This window comes from Anopheles coluzzii, chromosome 2 (genome assembly GCF_943734685.1).
Source record: "Anopheles coluzzii chromosome 2, AcolN3, whole genome shotgun sequence".
NCBI classification, from domain to species: domain Eukaryota; kingdom Metazoa; phylum Arthropoda; class Insecta; order Diptera; family Culicidae; genus Anopheles; species Anopheles coluzzii.
In genome coordinates, this window is record NC_064670.1 from 12,032,524 (window position 1) to 12,060,425 (window position 27,902).

Consider the following 27,902-nt stretch of genomic DNA (forward strand, 5'->3'; position numbering starts at 1 on the left):
CCTACATCGGTGGGAGGAAGAGCTTTCCTGTTCGTCTGCTTGCGGGAGACTTGATTGGGAGGGAGAGAAAGGTTTTCGGCGTTTTTCGCTCGCATGGTTGGGCTTTTTTGAAATGATGTCGGCTTGATGTGCAGCTCGCTGAAGCTCTTGTAGGAAGCAAAAGTGTTACAAAAAAAAGGTCTAAAGACACACCCACACATACACACACAACAACAAGCTTTTCATGTCGGCTTTTTGGCTATCCCAAGCAACAGCCTTTATACCCTTTTGCTTAACTTTTCCAAGAAATCTCAAATTAATTATTCTAGCAAGATTTGCCTCTCCCTATTCAACCGGCCCCAATTTTGTTGGTGTTCTACTGCAGTACGTAAAGCATCGATTTTATACAGGTACACTACACACCTACACCCAAACACACATACATAAACACTCGTACTTACGGAAAAGTTTGTCATTTGTCGGGGCGGAAACTTTTGGCTCGGTTGTCGCGTGAGATAATCTCACTTCGAACGTTGCAACGCGTCGACTTACAAATTATCGTGATATCTTGCCGTAAAGTCCACTCCATTAACCTCCAGTATCCTGTGTATTCTCTTCTCCCTGTTTCTCTCTCTCTCTCTCTCTCTCTCTTTCTCTCGCTCTCTTTCTCCCACACCTCGTGTGTAGACGTCCAACGACGGAAATGTCACCGTATCGGAGCTGGTGTTCGTGCCCGGTCCGGAGGATAATGAAAAATCAATTACATGCTCAATTAGCTACAGCGAGGGAGACGGTCCGACCGTACTGCTCAAGGATACCCACGTGCTGAACGTCAAGCGTAAGTAGTCCAAACCGTCGAGCGTGCGTGCGTCCTTGAGCTTGAGCTCCCTTGGCCCAGTGGGTGTAAATTAGTCAAAAACTCTCCTGCATCAATTACCTGCCGGGCATGGTTTTGCCGTGTCGTTCTTGTGATGCTAGCACGCAGCACAGTATCAAATGATCATACCTTACCTTTAGCATGGACACTTACTAAAGCAGCGTCATTTCTTTCGCGCCATTTCTCGGGCCACCTTTTTCACGCCGTACAGACGTGCCAGTGATATCGCTGGCGCTCGGGGCGCCCCTCAACTCGCAAAACCTGATGGAAGGCTCGGACGTGTACCTCGAGTGCGACATCAAGGCGAACCCACCGGTGAAGAAAATTGAATGGTTTCACAACGTAAGTACAGCAGCGCACGCCTGCACGTCATTGATGCGCGTGGCGAATGCTTGCGTGGTAGATTGGTCTTTGTCTTTTGGAAAATGGAATAGTGTTGTTTGCAGAGCCTGTAATTTCAATGATTTATGATGAATAACTGTTTAAAGATGCACGTCCGCGAGAGATTTTAAAAGAATTTAGAAACTTTAATAATGTAGCTTCCAATATTTACACACAGATGGCGCTCAACACTTTAGTGCAGTGCTAAAAGTCACTTACACAAAAATTATTAAACTCAAAAAAATAATCGATTTAAGAGCCGAGCAATCATCTGACAACATAATCAGCGCCCAATGAAAGGACAAAGATCAATTTGCGCCACCGCCAGAAAAAAGTCACGTTCAAACGAAGCTTATCCCTTACGGCCGTAAAGTAATATCCTCATCGTTCATTCTTTGCTTATCGGTTTACTTACAGAACAAGCTGCTACAGTCGGCACGCGGCATTATCGTGTCCAATCAGACGCTCGTACTGCAGAGCATCACCAAATCCACGCACGGCGAGTACATGTGCCGGGCGTCAAACAGCGAAGGCACCGTCAACAGTAATCAGCTCTATTTGGATATCAAATGTAATTAATAACTTTCCACTACAATCCAATCACGCTACATGCTCTGCATCACGTACCCTCAATCCAGCGGGATGAATTTGTTACACTTTTAATGTTCTTGTTTGTGTGCCATGGTACATACTGTACATACCACCGACGAGAGCTTAATTTGTTTCGTCCGTTTTTTGATCGCTGCCTTGTCCGGAACAATGCACTTTTTTCTCTCCAAGCTGATCGAAATTGCGCCATCAGTGGTAGATTACGGGCATCCGTAGCCCAAACTCATCAAGCTCGTATTTCATGTCCGGTCCTCTTATTTGCACGAGCCTCTTCTTGCGCACGGATGCATCTGCCAACAAAGAATGGATGTGATTTTTTTTGGTCATCAATGAAAGAAATGGTGAAATTTCGCTCCCACACCCGATACCATCATTGATTCATTGTCAGTGAGGAACACATTTTATTGCGAGTGGCATTGGTTGTTGTTTTTTTGCCATCCCTCGCTTCAATGTATTAATGAACAGCGGAAATTAATGCTTGCTGGTGTTTTTTTTTCAGGCCGGACAACCCCATTCTTTAGCCGGAACAGATTTCGTGCTGAAACTGGAAGCGAATGGGGTGTCCTGTTCGGCTCGTAAATAATTTGACCGTCCAGTGTATAAATCTCCTACCCTTCGGTTGCAATGCGTAACGTAATTTATTGAGGTTGAGTTGTGCGTGAAAAATGTGCAACATCTTTATAAGCTATGAAATGTATCGAATATGAGGAGGGAGCTATCCAAATCTAGGGCATGCCAAAAAAGTTTGTAGACATGAGTTGCAACATAGAAGAAAAAGCTTCAAATGTGGATTATCCGATATACATTCTGGATTTGTAATGAATCAGCCAAATGTTTGAGCTCCATCGTTTGGTGTGGCTAAAATCCAGCTTCCACCATCGTAATACCTATATGCCTTCAATTCAAACAATTTAATACATATAAATTCCCCATCACGTTCATTGTTTGTTCTCAACATTAATACCCTCACACCAGCACAGCACTGGCACAGCACCCAACCATTCTGTTTCAACCGCAGATAGTTTGTGCAAGCTAGCGCATTGAAATGACCAAACAAAGGCCACCATTCTCCCGAAATGGCAGCTATTGTTACCGCGCTGACAATGGTGAAAACTAGACCAAACCCCCACCAACCAATGTTTGAGGTTTTATTTTATAAACATCTCGTTGCACCGTTGAAAGCGAAGCTGCAATTATGCTGATGCATCCTAACATTGCAACGTGCATTTGGTGTTACAATGGCCCGGTATCATCAGCTCATCTCATTTCAGGTTTCCGGTTAAGCTTATCCAAAATATCCAACAAGTTAGACGAGCAAATTTAATAGGCCAACGTTGAAACGGCCTACGAAATTCGACGAAATTCAACACACCGGATCTTGTGTCTGTCGTTGGAATTAGGGATTATTGCCGGTTCACCTTATTATTGCAGTCTCACCAGCGCTTCTCACATTTGTGGTCATTCCGAGAGCTCGATCCAATAGTAATTTGCATTTCCAATATCTCACTGACACATACTGATAAACTCCCTCATCACATTGGGTTTTCGTGGAATCGTGATGAGTTTTCAAGCCAGGAAGGTTTACTGAAATGCATTCATTTCATCCATAGTTACTGAAATAATTTAAATAATGCAACCGGAGCTAACGCGCTGAACGGTGTCAATTGCTTTCTAATTAATGACACTTGCCCCTAATTAAACGATGACACATTGTTTAAATAAAACGCCCAAATGCCTGCAATACGCAGTACAAAATCATTCGTCAAATTGCTGACAAAGCAGTAATGCGATCCGCCATGTAATGAAGTTAGGATCAACATGACACTTCTTTATCGTAAATATCGGAACGAGCAAGCGGTGAAAAGTTAAGCTCAAACTAACTACCATCACAGACCGTTTTCACGTTGCCCCCTTTCCCTAACTGACAACAAAACTCAACACATCACCACACTCCCATTCCGATCCACTTCCAGATCCGCCGGTGTGCAAATCGGAGGCGCAAATTATCCGTGCCGCGGTAAAGCAAACGGTCAACATAACCTGCGACATCGACGCCAACCCGATGGTAATGCATCTTGAGCGTCCCCACACAGCGTGGTGGCGTTACGGTGTTCGCAAAACGCAATTATTTCACGCTCTCTATCGTATCCACTTTCCCCCCACATTCTAGCCAAATCTGTTGTTCCGGTGGCAGTTTAACAACTCGCTCGAAAGTATGCTCGAGCTGCCACCGTACACGAACGTCGAGTCGGAAGCGGCCAACCTGGCGCTGGCCGAGATTGACCTCGAGACCAATCACATGGGCCCCAGCCTGGAGGAGATGGTACGGAAGAAGCTGGAACGGTTAGAGCACTCCGTGCGGCAACAGCAGCTGCAGCAGCAGCAGCAACATCATCATCACCTGCTGCACTCGGGCTCGCACAAGGAGGAGGTGCCGCTGGTCGACGGCCAGCTGTACATGTACCGGGTGGACACGTTCAACAGCTTCGGTACGATCACCTGCACGGCAACCAATTCCTACGGCCAGAGTGGACACTGTGCCTATCACATACTGGTCGCTGGTGAGTATTTTGTAGCAGCCCGTGAGCAGTGTGTGGGAAAATCTGATTTTCTATTGAGTTACCGTCACCGTCACCGCCTGTGGACGATTCTAACACGTGTCGTTTTTCTACACGACCTTCTTTTTTTGTTTTTGTTTGGCAGATGTACCCGATCCCATCAAGAGCTGTACCGTGTCGAATGTGACCGCGTACACCGTGCACATATCCTGCGTTGCTGGCAAGGACGGTGGAATACCGCAGCAGTTTCACATCGATGTAAGTATGGGGCAAAGAAGCATTGTTCGAGCGACAATGCTGCACCGCTAAGCCAGAAAGTTATGAATTATTTATCGAAAAATTAAATAAGCAGCTACACTGGCCCACCGTGAAACCGATTTCCCCGAATTTAAGCCACACTAGTAACAGCGCTTGTGGGTTGTTAGTTGCCTAAAGCTGCTCCACTATCCCTCCCCCTGGTCGGCTGGTTGATGGTGTCACAACAAGAAGTGTGAAAAGTCGTTGTCAGTTTTGCACGGTTCGTGTCATGCATGATGGATGTGCTTTATCTGAAATCACACAGCGCGCCACGTTTCGCAAACATCAACCTGTCAGAACGTGACAGATCATTTGACCTACATCTCTGCCCCATTCTGTTTGTCCCGTTTTTTTCTCTCTCTCATATTAATGTATCATTTGTAAAGAAAACAAGAGCAAGAAAGTGCTTTCTGACAGGCAGTTGTTTGAGCGATGCCTCTTGTTGTCTCTTTGAAGAGCATTGACGTGCGTTTGATGTTTAAAGCTTAATGAGTAGCAAGCAAATTTCAGTGAAAGTTGATGAATAATTGAGCACCGTTACTGTGTAAGCAAGCTAAGCTAAGCAAGGCTTTAAAAATATTAACTGTTTTAGCATTTTCAACACTAACTAGCTAAAGAAAGCATAAACATCGTAACTGTCATATCAAACGGTTAACTCAATTACATTCAACAGCGTAAATTATACCATACGTAAATCATTCCTTCGCCTATGAGCGTAGTGCAGCACCTTACAAAAATGGTCCTCCGGTAATTGCTTTATGGCCATCCACTGCCATCCATGTGCCTGCCGAAAAATGTGTGTCCAGTAAAGTCAGCAGAAAATAGCGGACTGAATGGACTTTTGGAGAACCTTTGCTGTGCAACAGTCCACCCTTAACGATGCATCATCCTTTGCGTTCTATCTATGCCCGCTCAGCAGAGCTGGCACTTGGGCGAGCAGAATAAATAGTTAGTCCAATTACAAATACCATTTGGAGAATGAAAAAAAACCATCTTCTCCATACAGCTAAACTAGCAAACCATGCTAAATGTTGCTTCAACGCAGTAACATCATCCTTCATCCTTCGCGGACAACGGCACGGAAATAAAAACTCATACAGTGCGCCACACAAACGCGTCCACCGTCCAACTAACCGAGCAAACAGATCGCAGCCCGCCTTCTACTAAACAAAAAAAACTAGCGCAAAACTGGCGGACGCCTTTTGCCGCGCAAAAGATGCATAATCATCACGCCAAACCATTATCCCGACTGCTCATTCACCGGCGGAGTGCTGTCCCGAGAGCTGAGAATGTAATCCTTTCCATTCCACTGCCGTACTGCAACCGGAAGGGCAAAGCCGCTGTGCAACAAAGAAAGAAAAAAGCAAAAGGTACACGCGCGAAAAAGCTTCACCACCACCCACCAGGCAGGAGCAGCGCCCGAGAGCTTGCGCTTATTAAAAAGTTGCATCGTTACCTTGCTCGCGCGAACGAACCGTCGACACACGGTGTATGGGCGGCGGCGAAGGGGTAATGGGGAGAAATGGTCCTTTAAGGTTTTCACTACGCAAGCTTTTTTTTTGTGCCAGCGCTCTGTTTTGCTTTGAAGAGCAGAGAAAATTAAATTTTTCGGCTACGGATGGTTAGTGAAGCCGGTCCGTCAGATCTGTCTGTTACCCGGCCACTGCGAGGGAAACCCACTCGCAAGGAAAACACGATTCGAGCAGACGGGGTAAGACAGTAACAGCACTGGCTAGCGGAAAAGCACCGCGAACATAAAACGGAAATAACAATTCCACTGTAATAAAAAAAAAACAATGCATAAGCTGCCACGAGATGCGCATTCGGTCAGCAAGGATGTTTCCTTGCCGTACAATGTTTAGCATTTCCAAAGGTACATTGAACAACGCCCTGAAGCAGCAGTGTGGCAGTGGCTGGAACGATAGCAACCATAAAAAATGCTTCTAGTAGTCCATGCGCAGCAATCCCTTTGACAGCACCGAATCTCCCAAAAGGGGAAGGCAAAAATCTGCATCACAGCGTGATGCACATTCAGTCAACATTGTTGCTTACCATTTCCGTTGCACCCACGTTGGGTGTCGTTGGGTTTGCACCATTTTTCTCAACCCAAGTGCAAGTGCCGTATCGTTATGGGCATCGGGTAACGGGGTCGAAAGGGCAGTAAAGATAATTTCCACCGACATTGCAGGGTAGACAGGCAACCTGTAAGCGATGGTTAACGTGTTGTTTCCGCTCGTTTGCTCTCCCTTTTCCCACTTTTCCCGCACAGGTGTTCGAGGAGTCGAAGCGAAAGTTGCTGCAAAGCGTCAGCTACCAGAGCCCCGAGATGCTGCTGAAGAAGCTGCCAAGTGACACGAAGTTCATCATCAAGGTAAGGCAGCTGACACATTTCAAACTTCTGTGCTCGTGTCTCTTTTTTCCCTCAGTAATTTACCACCCAGCAGCAGAGTGATGTCAAGTGAAGCGAACCCCAAACCGACCGGGGACAGAGTGTTCGTTCCGCTTTGCACTGTCAATTATTTCCTTCCCGGTGGTACATTTTTATTAAAATTGTTTACTGTTGGGCTTTATCGTTCATGTTGCACGCTTATGTACATTGTGTCTCATTTGTGTGTGTGTGTGTTTTTTTCTCTTCTTTTTCTTAGATTACGCCCTACAACCTGCAAGGTACGGCACCGACAAGCTACCGAGTGAAGGCACAAACGCTACCGGCTCCGCTGTTAAGGACGGGTAAGTACATTCTAGGGGGAGGGAATGTTCGTTTGTTGACAACAAAAACGAGTTAATAACAAACGTTTGATCAATTCTGGTGACATGAAACAATGTCAAATGTCCATTAGTTTCGTTTTATACCGCGAATGCTGAAAATCCTGCCAATAAACGATTGAACCGATAAAATTTGAAAGCGTAAAGGGCATTCGCGTATAACACGAGTGACAAAACGCCTGCAAGCATGCAATCGGCAAAGCAATGTTTCTTTTATAATGCCATTACTCTATTGCATTATGCATTACCGAGTAATGTCAATAGTTTTAAAGGCATTTATTTCTCCTAAAATTGCCAAAAATGCAAATTTTATATGAATGTTTCGTTCCATTTCTTCATTCACCTTTCAACAATGAAAGTCCTCACTTTGAAAGCCATAATTATGATAGCACTAAGTGTGTGAACTGTCATATCTATTTGTGAAAGCCATTCCAACCTGCACTAATACTTTGTACGCTTGTGTGCTGGTGTTTTAAGGGAGAGAAAGAGCGCCTTTACCCCGTTCCATGCTTCAATACAATCGATCGGCTGGTAGCAAAAAGTCAGCAGCGCTCCATGAGACTCACGCCACGCCACTAACTTACCAGTCGCAGCATCATCGAAACAAGCTATCAGCTAAGAGGCAAACAAATTTTCCAACCATTTTCTACCACAACCACTTTTACCACCGCTGCCACTGCCGAGTGCCATCCCCCCCCCCCCCCCCCCCCCCCCAAGCGCGGATGGTTATTTGGCTTAAAGGTGCTGCTGCTAGTGCTTCCAGCGGAGCGCAGATCAAAACGAACATAAGTGAGCGCCATAAGTTGTGCCGGTGGCCCATTTTCAATAACGAGCAGCTGTGTACGTGTGTGTGTTTGTGAATGCTGGCTGTAAGAAGCGAATGGCATGGGGCAGAATGGCCAAGTGCCGAGAAGCGTACAGCAGCCGCCCCACGGGATCCCATTATGGTCGCTCCCAGCTACCGGTGGTGCTGTTGGGACCGTCTCCGTCTGCTACGGTTTTGTTTCATAAATTATGCTCTAGTTTTACGTCGTTTTCATGTGCTCTTTTTTCGTTCTCCTTTTCCTCCCACTCTCCCCGCAGCTCCATCGAAGGCCGTGCTCGTGCAGCTTACGCCCCTGCTGGGGGCTCTCGTCGGGGCCGCCGTGACACTCTGCCTGGTCGCACTGTGCATCATCGTTTTCGTAAAGTTCAAAACGAAGGTAAGTAAGGATGGTTCTGTGTTCTGGAAGCGTCTTGAATTTTCAGTCCTTCTCCATAAACACACGCCCACACACACACACCCACACACACCCACACCGACATGCATGTAATACATGCTGTGTGTGATATGCAAGTAAAAAAAAAAAACCTCACACCACGGAATGTCTCTCGAGAGCACAAAGTCCAACGGAAAACAAGGATATGCGACACACTTAAGGTGCTTGATGCCTTCGTGCTGGGCAAAACTTCTGCAAAGACACATGCTGAAGATTTTTTTCTTGCGAACTTGCCCCGTACACAGATCACACTTAAAGGCAGCTGAGCTTAAAGGGCTAGAGATTTATGTCGCACATCAGTAGACCAGCAGCTGCCGTAACGCGTTCCCTGTGCACTAACCTTCGCTGTTGTTTTCCTTTCCCCGTACTTCCGGCGCAGAAGAAGCACCACCAGACGGCCAGCACCGAGCAGGACAAGGGCAGCGCGGAACCGCTCAGCCGCAACATCGGCAGCCACTCGAGCATCGACGACAAGAACCCGGACGTGATACCGCACGAGAACAGCGAGGACGACGACGAGAAGCAGTTCGAACGGTTGGCGCTGAATGCGGACGGGCTCAAGTTTGCCGGACACACGGCCACCGCATCGTCCGGTGCGTACTCGCCCACCCACCACCATCTGATGTCGCCGAGCGGGAATGGCTTCAAGAAGGTAAGGAAGCGTACCTTTAGTTACGAATGGCATTTCTTGCTCCGACTGAGCGGAAGGAGACGAGTTTGCCTTTACTTTGAGACAAGTATTTTCACACAAACAACAACGCGCGCCGCTCATGATTTCAGTTCGGTGAGCTATCGCTCACAACCAACCCGGGCTATGCGATATACAGCTCGCCGATACGGAGCTACGGTAAGCCGAGCCCTGGCCAGCAGCAGCAGCACCAGCTCGGCTCCCTGCTGCTCTCGACGACGGCGGGCCCCCAGGGCACCACCACCACGACGACGAGCGCACCGGCCGGCGCCAGCCTGCTGCTCACGTCCGGTGGCCCGGGTGCGGTCACCACGCTGCCCACGCGCACCTCGCCCAACATCTACACAAGACTGCCGCTGCGCGACTTTACGCCGAACAGCTACGACAGCATGCTCAGCACCTCGCAGACGACCTCCTGTTCGTCCTCGTCGAACGGTGGGTACGCGACGTCGCAGATCTACACCGCCAAGATGCCGCTGCTGACGACCAACTACACCGCGCTGGACAGTACGGTCGGGCCCGGGCTCGGTCTCGGCGTCGACAAGTGTTGATAGTGTGTGTAAAAGGTAAGCCGTGGGGGACGGTGTGGGCACGGCACGTGTGTGTAGCTAGGGTAGCTGTGAAAAGCGACGGAACATGTAGCCGCCATGACATCGATCGCGGTCGAGCCGGTGCTGCCCGGGTGCTAACGAATAGGGCAATGCTTTCCGGGCACAAACGCGGCCTACGTCCTTCGTTTGTGGTTAAGTTTTTGCTAAAAAGCGCTTCCAATTTTGCATGCAAAAAGATGAAACTGCAAACTGGAAGTGAATTGCTACAACTAAGATGTGCCATTTTCACGAGTAGAAGAGGAAAGCAACAGATAGAGAGAGAGAGAGGGAGTCACGAGAGAGAAATAGAAATTAAGGAAATCCGCTGGCAAACACAGGGTATACCAGGAATTGGCGTAATGGACATTAAAATCCAGCCGGACGAGAAACACAAACGCTCAATTTTTAGTTCCAATACTCTCCACTATTCTTATGTAGCAGAAGTTTCCGGAATTAAGTTACTTTCACACTACACAATTGAAGCTTAACTTAGTCTAATTGGTAGTAATTTGTTTTTCTTCACTCCTATCACAAATCAAGCCTATTTTCATACAACTACAACAACAGTAACTCATCCTTAGTTAGTTTTATGTTCATTTATTTCAACACACTGCTCCTTTGAGTTGTGAAAAGTACACGAAGCACGTGCGAGTGAACTGATAATTTAATGATTAACTGAGCTGATCAATACTGACGAAAAGCGGAAGAGGAACGTGCACGATCACTCAATTGATACATTTACTGCGCTACACTCGACTCGTGGTGGCCATGTCAAACGGCTCCCATAAAACCCCTTATTCCTTCCCCATCCTCTGTTAGCTCATCGGAAGTGTGTATTTACTCCACAATGGACCGCTCACCCGGCTGCAATGCCGGACAGTGGTAACTGTGGTGTGAAACTAACGCTCTTCGATTTATGTACATTACATTGACACCGCAATTCGATTCGATTATGTAGCCTGTTGTTGCCTCACCATTGCCTTGTTCCTCATATCATTCGTTTCGGTGCCAGTGCGACGTGCTCCGTTAATTGGAACCTACAACCTATTACAACGCGTAATTGGGAAAGCTGTTGAACCACTGTTTCACTGTTTGTCTGTTATCTATGGATCGAAGCGTTCACTAGCCCCTCGTCGGCCTGAATCGAACGTTGTTTTGGAGAATCAAAAGTATTATTTAGTTAAATTTTTACAGAAACACACACTCTCCAGTTCAGAGTTTATTTACGGTGCAGAGTAGTAGAAATAGTAGTGTAGCGTAATTGTATGCGTGGGCAAAGGACGAAGGATTGTGCGGGCTGCCCTCTCCGCACGTGTGTAACATAATGGTAGGCTAAGCTTAGGTAACAATGCGAACGACAAAAGAAACGCGGAGAAGGACAGCAAGGGACAATAAACAGATAGCGCCCACGAGTTATACCGATAGAGTGTAAGTGTGCAGCAGCACACTGTATATAGCACCCCCTCACTTTGTACATATCCTATGCAAAAGATAGTCTAAAGAATCAATTGAACGTGTGGCGTGTATATCCAACCGGAACCGGCGCTGGAAGCATACCCGTAGCGTAGTCAGTACTCAGAGCCGGCCTGAACCGCCGGCCTGAAAAACCGGGGGGAAACAATTACCTAGCTAACGATGTAGGTGATGGAAGGTTATTTTCAAATTAAAAAGAGAAAAAACAAACAAAACAAAGTGATAGGGAAGTCCCCTAACCAGCTAGCAGAACATGAGTGAGTGAATGTAAACGAAGAAGCGAAGGAGGATGGGTGAGTGAGTATTCCACCCTTTTTTCTGCCATCGAAGCATGGGGGTTTTAAAATCGAATCGAATTCTTGTAACAAATGCAGGTGCAAAATGCCACCAACCATGACAACAATGCCAATCAAGGACGATTTCTTCATTCAATGTATCGATGTATTCAATGTTGAGGTGCATGGTGAGTAAAGAGAGAGAGAGAGAGGCGCAAATGAGACAAACCCCACAGCACCGGGTGGGTATGATCGTCCACCAAAAAAGAATTAATCATCAAACGACAAGCATTGAGATCGCGCTAGGAGCTGCTTTTAATTTGGATTTTTTTCCGTTAAACACTAATCAATCGTTCATATATATGAGGGCGTACACGATATAAAGACGAAGGTGAGGCAGTGCGGCGGGGAACAGGAGTGGCAAAATAAACAAAGTAAAACTATTGTGCAGGGAAAGGGAGCGTTCGTTACGGAGAGTTTCATTTTTTTATGTAAAAAAAAAACAGAATGGAAAATAAAATGATGTACAAATAAACAAGGTTTTTCAGACTTTTATTTAACTTTTTACCATACACGGGGCTTGAACTGAAGCTCCATTTCCCACCCCTCGCCACCCACCGGCCTTTGGTTCGTAAGTAAACCATAACCTGCAAGTAACTATGATTAGTTCCACTTAACTTCCCTCGCAATGCAAACGATGACAACGCGAAACTGGCGCGTAAACTTTCCCGTCGACAACGCAGAAACCGTCAATAGAACTTTGTGGAAAGGATCCACCTTTGCTGAGTTACCTTTGCTTTTGCTCGGTTGCGATGGTATTGCGAAGTAAAAGCCGTACTCCCCCACCGCGATATGCTGTCATTCCTTCCCGCGGAAAGGTGATCGTTAATTTTCGTAAGTATCATAAGTTTCACTGCCGGCACAGTTATTTACTTCTATACCCTCTATGCCACACTTCTCTACCGGCCAAAGCAAAGCCGTCCGTGTGTCGTGCGGGGTCACGGAAAATCATTTTTTCCAATGACGGTGCCGCTTTTTATCGCAATGCCCTCGCAACATGGGAACTGAGCTGAACTTATCTTTCGCTTTCGACTCTCGACTTCTCAAACGCTTTCCAGTAAAGTGTGCGTTTCCGACCGAACTTTCCACCCAGGATGCCACCCCGAAACCTCGAACTGTAAACATATCGTCACCGGTGTATGTCGGTGTCTTCGTGCTGTGGCCTGTTGTGTAATGCCATCCCGCTCTGGCACTCAGCCGGCAAAAGCGCGGCTCGCCCGAACAAAACTAACGACCGGACGGAACTCGGAAGCACGGACCGGATTTTCAACAAGTTTGCTCCCTTGCTTTGCTGGTTTTCTGCTTCCCCGTCGCCTCGTAAACGGTGGTATCATGGTGGTCCGGTGGAATAATCGGGTCCGTCTTTCTTTTTTTTCTTTGCACCCGAACGTCCTTGTTTTCGGTGCCACTCGCTCGGTAAACAGCGCTTGGGACATTCGACAAGGTTGATTTTGGTGTGTTGCCTAGTTGTTTTTTTTTTACAAACGATCCCTCGCATACAATATCTCCGGTTTGTGTAGCTCCACCGGGAATGTTTTCACATTGCTTCTGTTGAGCATTATATTTTCATATTCTCATTCCGCTTTAACGAGAACGAGAATGGGCAGAAAGTATGTAGCGTGCCGAGGGCAGCCGAAACCACTAGCCCAACACTAAGAGCACAAAATGTAGCACAAATGTTCATTAGAATCCCTTTTATTGTACGATAACCACGGTTTGCTTTTGGGACCTTCCGGAGGTTGTCATTTTCGAACGTTTCGACCCAACCCACGAGCGTTCCTTTCCGCTTTCCGCTACCGAATAGTGGCCGGTTGCTCTCGACATCGTGCTAGCAAAACTTGTAGAGCGCGCTGGGGAAAGTAGCAAAAGTAGCATTCGCCGTGTTTGCTTCTTGCGTTTTTATTTCTTACTCTTTTGCGTAGCGCAAAACTTCCGCAAAACAGTACACACCGAGGACCGTTATCATGCTGCCATACACACAGCCACAGGTAAGAAACACGCCCGAAGCACGGTGCGGGAGTCGCAGTAGGCGTGCGGGGCTTGGCTGGCTAATTGCTATTTAATTAGCAGCCCGGGGGGCGCTTGGACGAGCTTGCACATTAGCTTCACTTTTGAATCGATACATTCGAATGGCACACTGTGACGAAAAAGGCTTTTCTGATCGTTTATCACAATTGCTTTTGCAGAAAATAGTGCAAAATAAATAGCAGGCTGAAGATGATATTGAAACTGTTGTAAACTTTTACCTTTTTTAATTTAAATATTACACGAAAATGCCATTGAGTGCCATGTTGTTAAGTATAATTTAGGCAAATGAGTAAGTTTATTTGTTATAGTAAAATTCTATAGAATGTTCAGAACAGAAACTACTAACAACATTAAAACTTCATGTTCACTTCGGTAAAAGTTCGGTTCGGTTTACTTTCCTTCACAAACGCTTAATATGATTAAGCTACTAATTTACTGTAAAAAGCTCGTTGCGCACGACTTCCTTCTTCAAAACGGCTCATTAGTGAACTTTTGGGGCCATAATTCAATTTTACCCGCTCCAATGTCCGATGTCCAAGCGCTCACCCCCATTAGAGAGAGCTGCCCACATCGAAACGACTGTTCCGCAACTAAATCGATCATTCAATTATCGGCGAGCTACACCACCACGCACGTGAAACGGTTGATTTATTTCGATTTCTGCAAATATGGTTCGTTTGATAGTGATCCGGGAGCAAACGGGGGGGGGGGGCGAGAACGGTGACACGGCCCCATCCCCGTGCAGCACCCGCCGAACTGTTGCTCATTAATTGCCTTCACAACAAGATACTAATGACTGGCGAACGAGTCCCGCGGCTGGCCGGTTGACACGTAGCCTGGATGGTGAAATGACAATGAAGCTTCTTCCGAACCCGCTCGCTACAACTTTCTTGATTGAGTTTTCTCTTCATCCTTGCATGTTGGCACTTTCTAGGACAAGAACATGCCACCAAGAGAGTCTTGGTGGATGAAAGAATTAATGTTTTTTTTAAATAATTTTTTATGTTTATAGCATTGAAAGCAACTCCAATGCTACATTTTTACCTCATTTACAGAGAACTCAACCACCATCACATGTTGTGCAAAAACATCCAAAGCATAGTGTGCGTGAAAGCACCTAGCACACAACCTCAAACTACATCACTGCCAGCTCTATAAAGAATCTAATAAACTTTGACATAAATTGTGTTCTCATCGCTGGAGAGTCCCTCCCGGAAAACAGCAACACTAATAAGGGTGTTTGATGGAAAAGTTTCCCTTCGCAGTGCAACAGAAAAAGAAGAAGAAGGATGCATTACCCACAAACACACTGGCCCAGCCACACTTCCCTCTCCTTGAGCATTGAGTTGCCGTCCATAACGACCACCTTCTGCTTCCACTAGGAAATATAAATCGGGAAAAACACCGCATTCATTTCATAAGTCACAAGAAGGCCAAAGCATTCCGGCAACGATGTGCCGAAAATCAGTTTCCCCAAGTAATGCTCTTACCACCTTTGCCGTATAGTTTCATTTGCACAGTGGCCACTGCACTGCATGCTATACGGGGGCACTTGGGTATTGGTTTTCAGCGTTCGGGTAGCTCATAATTTCTCACCCATTCTAGCTGGCGAACGTTTGGAAGCGTTGGAAAGTTTTCTCATTTCATCTCGAAAGGCACCCTTTTTTTTTGTGCAGCTCCTCCGGTCCCGGAAGAATTGCCCGGGTTTGGAATGTCCAGGGCGGTTATAAAGTTTTCCCTTTTGCGTTGCGTTCTTTTCTTTTCGGCGTGTTTTATCCTGTGTTAAGCTCTCTCGTTCTTTATTTCTTCTCTCTCTCTCTCTCTCTCGCCGTTGCACCCACCGGTCCGATGAAGGGCACACTATTTACTGGCCACAAAACTTATTCACTGGCCCTGAAGCGAAGTCGTGTCCGTTTCCTCTGCCCAGCTAGAGCGTTTTTCCCTAAGTTGGTGTGCAAACCACTGCAAGATAAACAGACGATGACGAAAAAAGTATACATTGAAACCACTGCATTATTGCACTTTTTATCCTTTCTGATGAGTTTAACGTATCTCGTTTCTTCCTCTACTTTTCAACTGAATCACTGCATAACCTTGCTCTGCACAATCGCTAAACGAAAAATTGAATAAAATCGAATACTTCTGTTTTTGAACTAAAAAAAAATGAGCAAAAAAGGATATTATACAATTGTATTCCTCTTTCGATTATTTATCTTTCGATCTGTGGGAATATTATTGCTATGCATCGCTCTATCTCTCTTGCGGTATAACCTTGAAACCATACTCTCTCTCTCCCTCTCACACACTTGTTTCCATTGATTTCGTTTGCCCATTTTTTCTACATTTCAAAACCCCGTTCTTACGGAGCTTTTGTTCAAGCAATGCTGGAAAACGATCCGGCTCGTTTGCTTTCGCTTCTCCCCCGGGGGGGAGCTAGCATAAATAAACCTAAGCTAGAATGAAAGGTTTCCAAATATCATTCTCAAATCTTCGGGCTTGTATTAAAAACGCATCCCACACAACGAAACGAATGTGGATTTTCGATTTTGGCCCAATAAAACGGAAGGTCCATTTGCGACCCCATAGCGAAACAATCCTGCGCACTGACGTTCACAATCACGGTCCTAATCATTTATCGATGAGTTTGCAAAATGAATAGCTTCATTTTTTTGTGCTTTTGTTTTAATACTACAAACGTTCTTTTTTTAAGGAAAAGTTTCATATTATTACTTTCAATATGTTAGTGTATAACGATGCCATGGATTTTTGTTTCACACTACAAGCTTTGAAAAAGATGTTGTATTTTTTCTAGCTTTAATTTTCATTATTTATAATATCAACTGAAGTTTTATAACAGAATGTAAATGCCGCAGACTTGTGTTTGCTCTTCATGAAAGTAAAGGTTTCTGGTATTTAATAACTATGATTTACATTATGATTAACATATGATTTAAATAAATAAATAAATAAATATTTTCCTATACTATAGCTTAAAACTCCACTATAAAAAAAAACATAATAAATGGCAAACATTTAATAATTTAATAATTTCCATTGAAAAAATTAAAATTATTATGTACATTAAAACGTGCAGCGATGCAATCAAATTCAATCCAAAATGAATCTCTTGCCGGTACTGCTTGCGATATGATCCCACATGTTGATGGAGAAGCATGGTTGTTTCTGTGAATTAAATAAAGTTTTCCATGGAGACGCCTAGTGCCTTGTTTGCTGCAACGTACTTTTCTGCGGAATTATTCAAACCGCTTAATTAGCATTTTATGGAAGCAACACGCACAAATCGAATCCTGCAAAAAGTTTGTGCATCTTTAAGTGCGTGATTATAAACCTGTTATAACAAACTAATGAAGGGTAACATACCACTCCTGGCCCACAAGCAACAACTTTCCCAAACCGTCTGAACCAATTTCCGCTTTCTAAAAAAAAACAACCAACCAACACCCCTCCCAATCAAATCAAACGGCACAGATTGCGCAAAACCAGTCAAACAGTCACCAGTTACGGCACATGGATTGCGTTTTAGCTTCGGCAGTAACACCAACGAAGAAAGGAAGGGAGAGAAAACAGTCAACCCAGTCATGCAAAAAGCTACACCCGAGGATTTCGATCGTACGCTCCATCGAGCCGAGAGGAAATTAAATTTCCCCAAAAAATACGAACCAAAGCCTCGAAACGACCCGCTACGGTACCTGCAAACATGGCTCCACGCACAGCGGCTACACGCACCTCGTTGTAACAACAGTGTGTGTACGCAGGGTATCGACGCACTACGGGAACCAAGTTTTAATCGATTTTATGCACACTTTCCACACGGCATATGCAGCTTTATTTACTTTCCCGAGCGTGTTCCACTTGAGCTTGCAATGCATCCAGAGGCAGCAAAAGGAAGCAGACAAAACACGTGCTTTAAAAAAGCACCTCCACAGTAGCGTTCTGATCGGATGGCGTTTCATTCTGGCAATTTGAAACCGTACACCGAAAGCGTCAATACGATAGGTTGGTTTGATTAGGTTGGAAGAAAACAGGCAACGTTGTTCTTTTGAGCAATTTATTGTTGGATGAATGAATGAGTATTTTCTTTATCGCTGCAAATCATAACCATGAACCGGATGATTTTCGCCCGCGGGTAGTGGATGCAGACAAATTTTGCTTCCATGCGTACTAAACCATGCTGTTTGAAGCGTGAAGTGGCATTGGCACGTTTTTGGTAGTGAGTAGGAGTGTATGCTAAATGCTTGGCAAGCAGTTTGTGTGCATGCAAGACGATGAAACAAACTGTAGGAACACATTCAGTGCTGGCAACTTATCTTTAAAACAACAATTGAGATACAACTATCTTGTTTATAGAGCAAAGATAATAGCAAAGACTTCTGTAGAAGAGTATGATAATGCACTTCATTTTGATTGCAAACCCCCAAAAACGCTACAGCTGATGTGCTTTCAATGTGCAAAAAAAGAACCGTTCCTCTTGCAGTTGATTAAGAGAGCACGAGCACGATGATCCCATTATTCAGCAATGTCGTAAAAAACTAAACGTTTTATCATGTTCACTAAAAATGCAACGAACGTACCCTGGCCATGCCATGAATAATGCTAACGCTTCGTTTTTATTTATGCACTTCATCCAATCAACAGTGTCATACAGTTGAAGAATGTGCATGTCCTCCTATCGTCAACGGACATTCTTGCCGCCTTATGCTTTTATATAACGAAAAAAAAACCCCCGCCGGATCCAAATGAACCCATCACGAACCGCTGCACACGGATATACGGCATGCTGATGAATGGACGTGCTCGACATTTCGATTAGCGCTTTAAAATTTTTATCATCACTCAGGCGTAACATAAACAAAGAAGAAAAAAACACACACACTACCAAGCAATGCCATCGGCTCGCTAACTGGACAGACATGGGAAGCTAGGCAGCTAGGCGCAGCGTACACACACAAAAAACCTTTAGACCCCCATCAGAATGCTTTTTTACAGTCGTGCTTGTCAGCTTCAGATGTCATCATCATCATCATCATCATCATCATCATCACGATGACCATCCTTTGCGGGTGGACTTCGAGTGAGGCTTTCTACTATCGAAAGACATTTAATTTTGCTCCCGCAATCATCCACTCATCACGAGCGCACGTGTAGCGGCGCTGCTGATTGGAACGCACGTCGTTCACTAGCCAAACAAAGCAAAAAAACAACAACCAAACGTTGAAGTTGATTACTTTCAGTCGTTCCGGTTGAAAGTGTGTGGTTCCTACGAAGTGGCAGCTTTTTTGTGACATTAGTTCATTATGAAGTGTTAATTTCTACACGTGTTATCATCACCATTATGTATGCAATGTGTAGGAGAAATCAAAATTGTCTTACTTTTCAGTCACTCACGGTGTTAATATGTAAGATACAGGCTGGTATTATTGAATCCGTTCGTAGCGGCGGCGTACGTCCCGACACTCATTTTCCTAACGTACTAGATGGTTGCTACAGTTATTCACCGCGGCGTTGTATGACCGAGCTCAAGAAATGTGTTGCCATCCCTAAAATTTCATGTGAGCGCCGTACGTTCCCGCTACGAACGGATTCAATAATACCAGCCACAGTGCTTTAAATTGATTTTGAAGCATGCTTTCGGATGCAACTTGGTATTGTAACAAGCAAACCTTTACTGTTTCATTCACTCCATCCATTTTGGGAAGAACACAAAAACGCAAACAAAAAAACAGATACACTCGTAACTTGCATGCAGCATTCTCAAGTAATCGACCTCGTTTTCAACTGTTTTTTTTTTTTTGTATGTATGAAACCCATCACTAGACGCCAACGAGCCAGAAACGCGAAACAATTAGCATGTTCCAGTAGGAGATTGCAAAGTACGTGGCGTGCCATTTTTTACCCAAATGCTCTACACTTTTTGATGGGTATCGTTCAACGCGCGAGTGATTGATTCGTAAATTGAATGGATCGGTTGGTGCTAGTCGAGTTGAGGCAGCATGGCTGAGATCATGCACCATGGCATCGGGAAGGCAATGAAGATGCTGGATGAACATTTGCCAATTCAATCGCTCGATTTATAAGCACAGTGAGGGATAATGCTTCAATTTAAAGCTTTTAGAAAGAGAGCAGCTTCAACTTTGTGCATTGAAAAAAAATGCATAAATCTCTTTGGAGTCTCAAGTTTTACAGTTGAAAAGGTTCAATTATATTATTTAATATATTAACATCTTAAAATTAATATTAATACTAACATAAGCACAAAAAAAGCGCTTCTATTGGCAAGCATAAATATGCGTATCAATTCTTTTCGAATATAGCAAAACCAAACGGTATTTAACACAGATGACACACGTTCGGCACGCCATGCATTAAAGAAAGCTTAACTTTGCCTTTTGCATAGCGCTCGTCCCACTGTATCAGCTAACCGAACGGAGCTAGCCTTCTATGTCAAAGTTCGCAAAAGCGCCCGGCACGCGTAATCCGATCGCAGTCGAATGGCTCTCGCTTCAGTTTCGCATTCAACCGTCCGACCGCCCTTGGACCAATCAGCCCGAAAACACGTTCCTGATGACAATTTAATTTTCATCTGTCAAACCACTACAACCGGACCACTGCCGTCTGAGGGTGCCCCCACCCTGGTGTGACCGCCACCAACTGCCAAATCGAAAAGCGACATTTATTGCTCTGCAAATTGGTGCAGCAGCCAAGGGCTGCGTAGAAACGATACGAGAATGACTACTGCTTAGCGACTAGCAGGACAACTGCTACAAACACGAGAAAGAGAAGGAAAGCAGTCACTAGCTGTTAGCGTACGTTCGTGCAAACCCCCGAGTGGCTTATCGAACGGTTCGCCCTTAGTGAGACAGCTGACGGGACTGATACACCAGCACCGCAACGATGTACAGAGCAACGCGCAGCGAACGCTTTTGATGTATTCAGTATGATTAAACCCTCATTATCGGTTTAGTTGGTGATAATTTCAATTTAATTGCCCTAAGCCGACTTAACGGTTGATTTGGTGAAGCGGGGTCACATCAAACGATCATTTCATTGTGGGTTATAATAAAAGGATATTTAATGCTTGGAACAAGACATGGTTATTGATTTTCATACATGTATTTATGTTTTAACGTTACCAAATTGTATTGAAAATTGAAAAAAAAACTCCTGTCAAATGGGAATTTATTCCATAAAATACAATAAATCGAAGCAAAAGAATGTGCGCGGCTCTTTACCTGCTGCCGAAACCCGGGATTGAACCGGGGACCTTTAGATCTTCAGTCTAACGCTCTCCCAACTGAGCTATTTCGGCTGATGTGTTCAGGTGTGCATTATTACCCGATGCAGCAAGTTGCGATTACGATTTAACTGCAACGATGCGCCTAGTTATTACCTTCCGTTCGCCTTATCAATGACTCTCAGTTACTTTGCGTTTGCCGATCGTCAACACACACACACACACACACAAACACACGGGTTTAATCACGCACAATTAAACGCAAGATGCTGCCCATAGCCCTGACGCTAAGCGGCATTAGGTCAACTGATTAGCAAATAGCTCAAAGAGTAACAGGAGCAGCTATACACTGACGAACGCCTTCCAATGGGCGCTGTAATGGGGCAACAGTAGACGGCAATGGCTTAGCGGATGCAATCAACGCAATCCGCTGCCAGCAAACGCCCCGAATCATTACCAGGAGCACACAATTAAGCTGAGCACTGAGCAGAACACACACTGCCCATCATCGAGGATGAGGATAAAAGTCAAGCGCAGTTTTGCTAGCTAGGATGTTAGCTGCCATGGATCTAGTCCGCCCAGCCCCGGACTTTTGCGAAGCAAAAGATCAAACAGCAAATTCCTCATCCGTGCCAGCGCTGGTGCACAGAGCAGCCGGCAAATCGCTGGCCTGATAAGGCTTGGTGAGAAGATGTTTACCATTTAAGCCCTTACGCCGCTGGCGGTTGGCAAGCGAACAAAGCGCTGCTACTTGCGATATTGCCCTGGTGGAAAGAATCTGGCCGATGGGAGATGTGGAGCAATTAGGAAAAAAAACATCGCCTCTACGCTGTATATGCTCTACACGTGGCTGGAGTAAGCATTAAGGAAAGGCAATTGTTTCCAGCACCGCTTCCTGAAGTCACAAATAATCACTCTAGCATCACAGGTGTTTTTGCCAGCAAATGTCTTAAAACGAGCTAATCAATCTACCATCACTCAAGGCTTTAATGTGAATTAAGTATGTCGACAGGAAGTTCACTCACAATTCCCATCAATTCCCACCAGCGCTGGATTTATGTTCACACAGCCCGTTATGAGTTGGGAAAAGTAGTTTTTGGGACATTGGACAGCTTTTTTTGGGTGAAACAATCCAATTTTCTTAAAAGCAACTGAACCGGATGGCAAGACTCAGCTGAGAGAGAGCTTCCTTCCTTCATTGTATGGGGTGTTTAGTGTCTTCCTCTGAAGAAAATATCAACAAAACAAAAAACACACACACTGTGCTTGCTGGCACAAAATTTCAATATGCAACCGACTCACCGGAAGCGACTTCAATATTCGCAAAGTGTAGCAAAACTTTCACCGCACCGATTCATTCGCACCATCTAGCGCGGGCGCCCGATAACGGGTGTGTGTGTGTGTGTTTGTTTTTGGCGCACATTTCTCCCAAAACCTTAAACGGGTGCAGCAAAAACAAGAGCAAACAAAAAAATCGCATGGCCAAAATGGCATGGCCAAACGTTCGGACCTGATCTCCCGCTCGTGCTGGTGAGTGGGGCAACTCGGAGCCAAAAAGGGTTGGTGTTTGTGGGGTGTGGTGTAAACGCGTAAGGAAATTTATCACTACCAGGTTAGTGCTGCGCTGTAAATATTTTGCACTTGCGCTCCGTGAACTTGCTCCAGCGAAAAGGCTGGCCCAACCTTCTCGCACCAAATCGTATCAGGTAATGGTTAGGCAGTAGGTTGCATTCTACTCTTTACAACACAACGTAAGTAACTAAAGAAGATGTTTTTTTTGTTTGCTTAATATAAATCATGTTTTCTCGTTAAAAGGATGTAGTGTAAACATATAAAAATATTAGTAAAAATACACTGAAACCAAACACCAAACATAATCAATAGCAGTGGAACGTTGTCTATGTTATGTACTAAGAAACTATTTACAACGCTGTCACTTTGGAAAATTTATACCAATTATGGTTCGAGTCACTCTATCATAAGTTTTATATAGGCCTTATTCATACTTAGGTAAAGCTTTTGTAATAAATTTCACTAATATTAAAACCAATCCTTACACTTTGTTCCTTCCGATAGATAACTCCCTTTTTATCAAGCAAACAAGCTGAACGTTCAGTTCCGTTATTCGGGAGCTTTTTTACACTCTTTTGCCAAGCATGTTTGCCCGCCCAGACGCAATCTCATGATATAAGTCACACGCACACACACACACGCACGCACATACCCCCAAAATGGTGAAAGAAGAAGCGATAATAAAAATATACATTCACCCGTACTATAAACGCCCGAAACCACGTTGATAACGAGCTGGCGGCAGCTTTCAGCAAATGTGCCAGAGTTTTCTTCCTTCTCTGTATCGGCTTGTATCTTCTTATTGTGCAAGTATGTGTGTATGTGCATGTGTGTGTGCGTGTGTGGGTCTGATATTCGTGCTTTCCAGCTTTTCTGACACCTTGATCGTTTCGGTAACCGAATTGCAAAACTCGTAAATTTCTGCCACCAGTTAATCCTTCCATCGGTTGCATCCCGAGGACGCGAACGCGAACCGGGCGCACGAAACTTCCTGTACGCAAGCACGCGGCCAAACTTATCCGGGCACCAAAACCATTCCGGCCCTTCTACCCTTTTCCACCCCTCCGGGTATTATATTGCGTTACTTAACGCTCGCCCACACTCCCGTGCTTGCGTCCCTGGGAAGACTTATTTTCGCTGACGCTGGTGAAACTAGCTCGCCCAACAGATAGCGGGAACAGCAGCTGCTTTAAAGCAACAAGGCTAACAAGGCGATACCATTAATGCGAAACTGCACGATCTAATACTTATGGACGTTGCTTCAAAAAATATTGTGCCCCCCTCTCACAGTCAAGCGAAACTTTTCCGCTCATCAGCACTAGGGTGAAAAGTTTTGACGACACAAAGTAATTCAATTAAAAGTGTCCTCCAAAGTCTTTCGCTACATCGGCTCGAGGCTTTTTTCCTATTCATTCTTCCTCTTTTACTCTCTCTCTCTCTCTCTCTCTCTCTCTCTCTCTCTCTCTCCCTCTCTCTCTCTCGGTCTAAAAAAATGTTCATATCTAACCTCCAGTTCCTCTAATGGGCGAGATGAAGGACCGTGTAACGAAAAAGCCAATTTTTGTGCCCCAATTTGTAAAAGGATATTTTACGCTCGGCACCACACCGGTGGAATGAATTCACTCTTACGGCACATTAATTGTCATTTAACTTATTACACACTCATGCTAGCACGGCAGGGAAGGGAAAACTTTCTCTTGGCAACTCTGTGGCGGCTCTGTGCGACCGAGAAGTGAAGACAAAACGGCGGCTGCCTTCCACTGAAGAAAGCTCTGCTAATAAACTCGTGTACAGCGGGGTGATATTGCTCGCTGGCAGTGCCAGTTGCGGAGGTTTTTGCTTTATTTTTCACCTCGAATAGATACCACGATACGATGCATGCCACTTGGAGACACAGGGAGAGAGAGAGAGAGAGAGAGAGAGAGAGAGAGAGAGAGAGAGGGCAGCTAATTTCAAATGATTGGAACAGCTCCAAGTGCTGCACTGCTCGGTGCTCATTACCATTTCCAGACACCAGAGCGTCACCAGCATGGAAGAAGACAGCAGCACGCCATTTCGAAAGGTAGGGATGGCGGAGAGGGAAAGTTATGGTGTTGAACTTACGAAGCTCAAACTTGGCTCAAAGTTTCACCGAAATACACAATGGCTTGCTTAATCGGAGCAGCAGTAGCTAATATTGCAACTACCGTTGTACGTTCACTCCCGCCTGCTACGTTGCCTTCTTGAGCTTTTGCTGAAAATCCTGCCCAAACCACACCCGTTGGACGTTAAATGTTTGATGGGCTCCATTTTGCTTCTTCACAAACAAAAACAAATCTTACCCTACACGGTACAGGGTAGGGAAAACTTTTAATTCAAACATATTTTCCACGAAACCAACCCACAACACTTTGATGGAAATTTTGTGCCACCATGCCACTAAAAAAAACCTCCATCCAATGGCAAGTATTGTGCTTTCCACGGTATTTTTCCCGTGAAAACAAACTTGCTTTTTTGTTCACAAAATGACCACAAAGAGCTGGATCCAGTGCGTGCGTCCGTGTGTAAGTTTTCTGTATTTAAATTTTCGCTTAAATAGTAACATTTTACCTTACATCGCTCCGAGCCCCCCCCCCGCTCATTCTAGGGGTCACAGCAACAGTGTCCACAAACAGTCGACAACTGGTTTGGCTGACACCAAGACACAACAGCACTGACTGAAAAGGGAGGGCCACAGAAAGAATCGCTACCCACGTACACTTCAGGGGCGATCCACAGAGGCGCAATACATGAACAAGCGACACAACAACTTTTCCATATTTTAGCACCCAAGCATCCTGTCCCGGTCTGCATCCTCCCCTTGTGCTGTAATGTTTTGACCTTGCGTAAACATTAAAGTGGCTGTTACTGGCGTACCGGGGGAGTGGGGGACAACAATTGTTCGTCCTGTGTTTCAGCTCGCTGGCTCACGTTTTGCGCGGGTTTTCCCCAACGAATACTGGCTGTGTGTGTTTGTGTAGGTGATATTTAAAGCGAAATGGAAATTTGAAACTAAGTAAACTTCTTTGATTTCCTTGCCGTGCTACAGAAACCGCCTCCACTGTCACGGGGGCGCTAGACTTTGGGGAAGATTGTGTCATCGTACGATTTTATGCACGCGATTTTGATACACATTTTAAGCCTTGGTCCCCAGTAAGATACCGTAATTTATGGCGTATTGTCTGGTAGAGTTAGCGCCAAATGTTTAATTTTTTTTGATCGTGATTAACCCACACAGGAAAAGGGGGAATAAAAATCATCAACAAACGTTCGCGTACAGATGAAACATTGCATAGTGAAGAACGTGCGCGTCACGCCATCTAGTGGCAAAACACATTAAGCACACTAGCTTCTTAACGATATCAGCAGCCACTGGAGCGGAAGGAGTGGAGCAAAGCGGACCATTTGTTGCTAAGGAAACAGCACCTAAACACATCCTATTCTACTTTACTCAACACAAACGCTGCACACGTTCGCCGGGAGGCGTAGATGCGGCGATCCATTTCTATTTCCTTAGCAGCAGCAGCAGCAGCAGCTCACACATTATGACAAACGAGCTATGGCTGACGTTTGCTTTCCACCCAAAATTCTAACCCAAGGTGACCCCGGCCAAAGCCATCACACTGTGTTCGATGCTTTATCAGCGCTGCTGTCCCGGGTCCGGCCAAACACCGTGCGCCATTTGGTCGATGAGCCGGAACGTACGGAATTCACTTTTGGATAACTGCCAATCATACGCATACGGGCAAACCGTTTCGTCGGCCAACTCTCGTTGGACCCGGCTCTTCGACTCTTCGACTCGCTTTGGTTTTGTTTGCTTCCGTTCCGTTCCGTTCGGATATTAACAGCTCTCGACGCGTTAACACGGGCCACTTTCGGCTCAGCAGAGTCGGACATATGTCGAGAATGGTCTTACGCTCTCGAAACGTCCGCCCGCCCCAAAGAGCATTTTCGGTTCTAATCGACCGGCCCGACAAAAAGGGAACCCATGTGCTGCTTCTGGGGATGGATGTATGCTTGTATGTGTTTAGATGGCCTAAAGCCTCAGCAGGCTCAGGAAGCTGGTACTGAAAATAGAATTTCTTTTCCACTATAGAGGCGAAGGAGGCCCTCGGCGATTAACCTCTATAGTATCCGCCCTTCACTCGTTTGTTATATGCTCACTTTAATCCACTCACTCTTGACTGTGGACTGTGTTTGACCATCCTCAGAGGGGGGAGGGGGGGGGGGGTTTAAGGTTGGTTGCTCATTTCTTTTTACTTTTGGATTCGATTTGCGGATCCGGTTCCTGTGATTTCTGTGTTCCAAAGTGTTTTCTTGCTTTTTCTCTACCTCTATTCTATTAGTCAGTTCGTCGTCATCGATCTCTACACGCGCGCCATCGATTTCATGGTTGCTTCTGAAAACTAACCTCAAAAAAATCTATGCCGAAACCCGGGATTGAACCGGGGACCTTTAGATCTTCAGTCTAACGCTCTCCCAACTGAGCTATTTCGGCTGCTGCGCTATTTCCATGCGAGTGAGCATTATAACGCTCGAACCAAAATGCAACCAGTCGTATCACGCGATAAGCACGAGTCAATGCACGAGCTAAACAGTAATTTACACACCGTTGCTTACTTTTGCAATTCAAATTCAAATAAAAGTTCAACTCCCAGGTGCATCGATCCGTATCCACATTGTACATGATAATTGGCCCGCGGCTGCGGCACGCGCGCTGCAAGTTTGGGGCCCATGGGTAGATAAAAGCAACATTAACACCAAACAACAAAGTAGCACAACCGTGTGCTGTGTCACGTTCGGTGGTACGGTAAGCGATTAAAGTTAGCACACTATCAGCACTATCTGCCCAAATCGCGTTGCCTCGCCAATGGCATTTACCGGGTTGGGTAGGGTGAGCCGCTACTCGTTCGTTGTCAAGCGGCAAATCGCTGAGCAGACATAATAAATATTTATTTTTACCTCGAATCGATTTCATTTCTTTTCGATCGTTCCTGTGTTGCACCAGCCCGGTTTGTATTAGAGCGAGTAAAACAGTTTCATATTCAAGTGACACCTTTCTAACAGGTTGTCAGGTCTGTTGGAACAGATATTCCAAGCTACCCAGTGATGCCCATGGCAAGGGCAAAGTGTATTACCACCATCTCCCAACAACATATTTCGACATTCGAAATAACAGATGAAAACTGATAAACCCTTTATTTCGGGTGTGCTCGAAAT

At 45.3% G+C, this 27,902-nt stretch overlaps 2 protein-coding genes and 2 non-coding genes across 6 annotated transcripts in view; 2 read left to right on the plus strand and 2 right to left on the minus strand.

Moving 5' to 3' along the window:
- The window catches only part of LOC120949596 (nephrin-like), an 85,599-nt gene extending 73,296 nt beyond the window's left edge, over positions 1-12,303 (plus strand). For all 3 annotated transcript variants that reach the window (XM_040366993.2, XM_040366994.2, XM_049606606.1), the window contains exons 9-19: positions 667-817; positions 1,068-1,198; positions 1,655-1,808; positions 3,820-3,911; positions 4,017-4,407; positions 4,550-4,662; positions 6,971-7,072; positions 7,347-7,431; positions 8,551-8,669; positions 9,106-9,378; positions 9,507-12,303. In XM_040366993.2, coding sequence (XP_040222927.2) covers positions 667-817; positions 1,068-1,198; positions 1,655-1,808; positions 3,820-3,911; positions 4,017-4,407; positions 4,550-4,662; positions 6,971-7,072; positions 7,347-7,431; positions 8,551-8,669; positions 9,106-9,378; positions 9,507-9,965 — 2,070 coding nt within the window. In that variant the 3' untranslated portion in view covers positions 9,966-12,303. The remainder of the gene's footprint in view (positions 1-666; positions 818-1,067; positions 1,199-1,654; positions 1,809-3,819; positions 3,912-4,016; positions 4,408-4,549; positions 4,663-6,970; positions 7,073-7,346; positions 7,432-8,550; positions 8,670-9,105; positions 9,379-9,506) is intronic.
- LOC120952452 (heterogeneous nuclear ribonucleoprotein 27C) overlaps positions 1-27,902 on the plus strand; it is a 214,784-nt gene that overhangs the window by 137,503 nt on the left and 49,379 nt on the right. The gene's annotated exons all lie outside the window — the stretch shown is intronic.
- On the minus strand, positions 21,095-21,167 carry Trnaf-gaa (transfer RNA phenylalanine (anticodon GAA)). The gene has a single exon. It is a non-coding gene; the product is annotated as a tRNA-Phe (tRNA).
- Positions 27,108-27,180, minus strand: Trnaf-gaa (transfer RNA phenylalanine (anticodon GAA)). The gene has a single exon. It is a non-coding gene; the product is annotated as a tRNA-Phe (tRNA).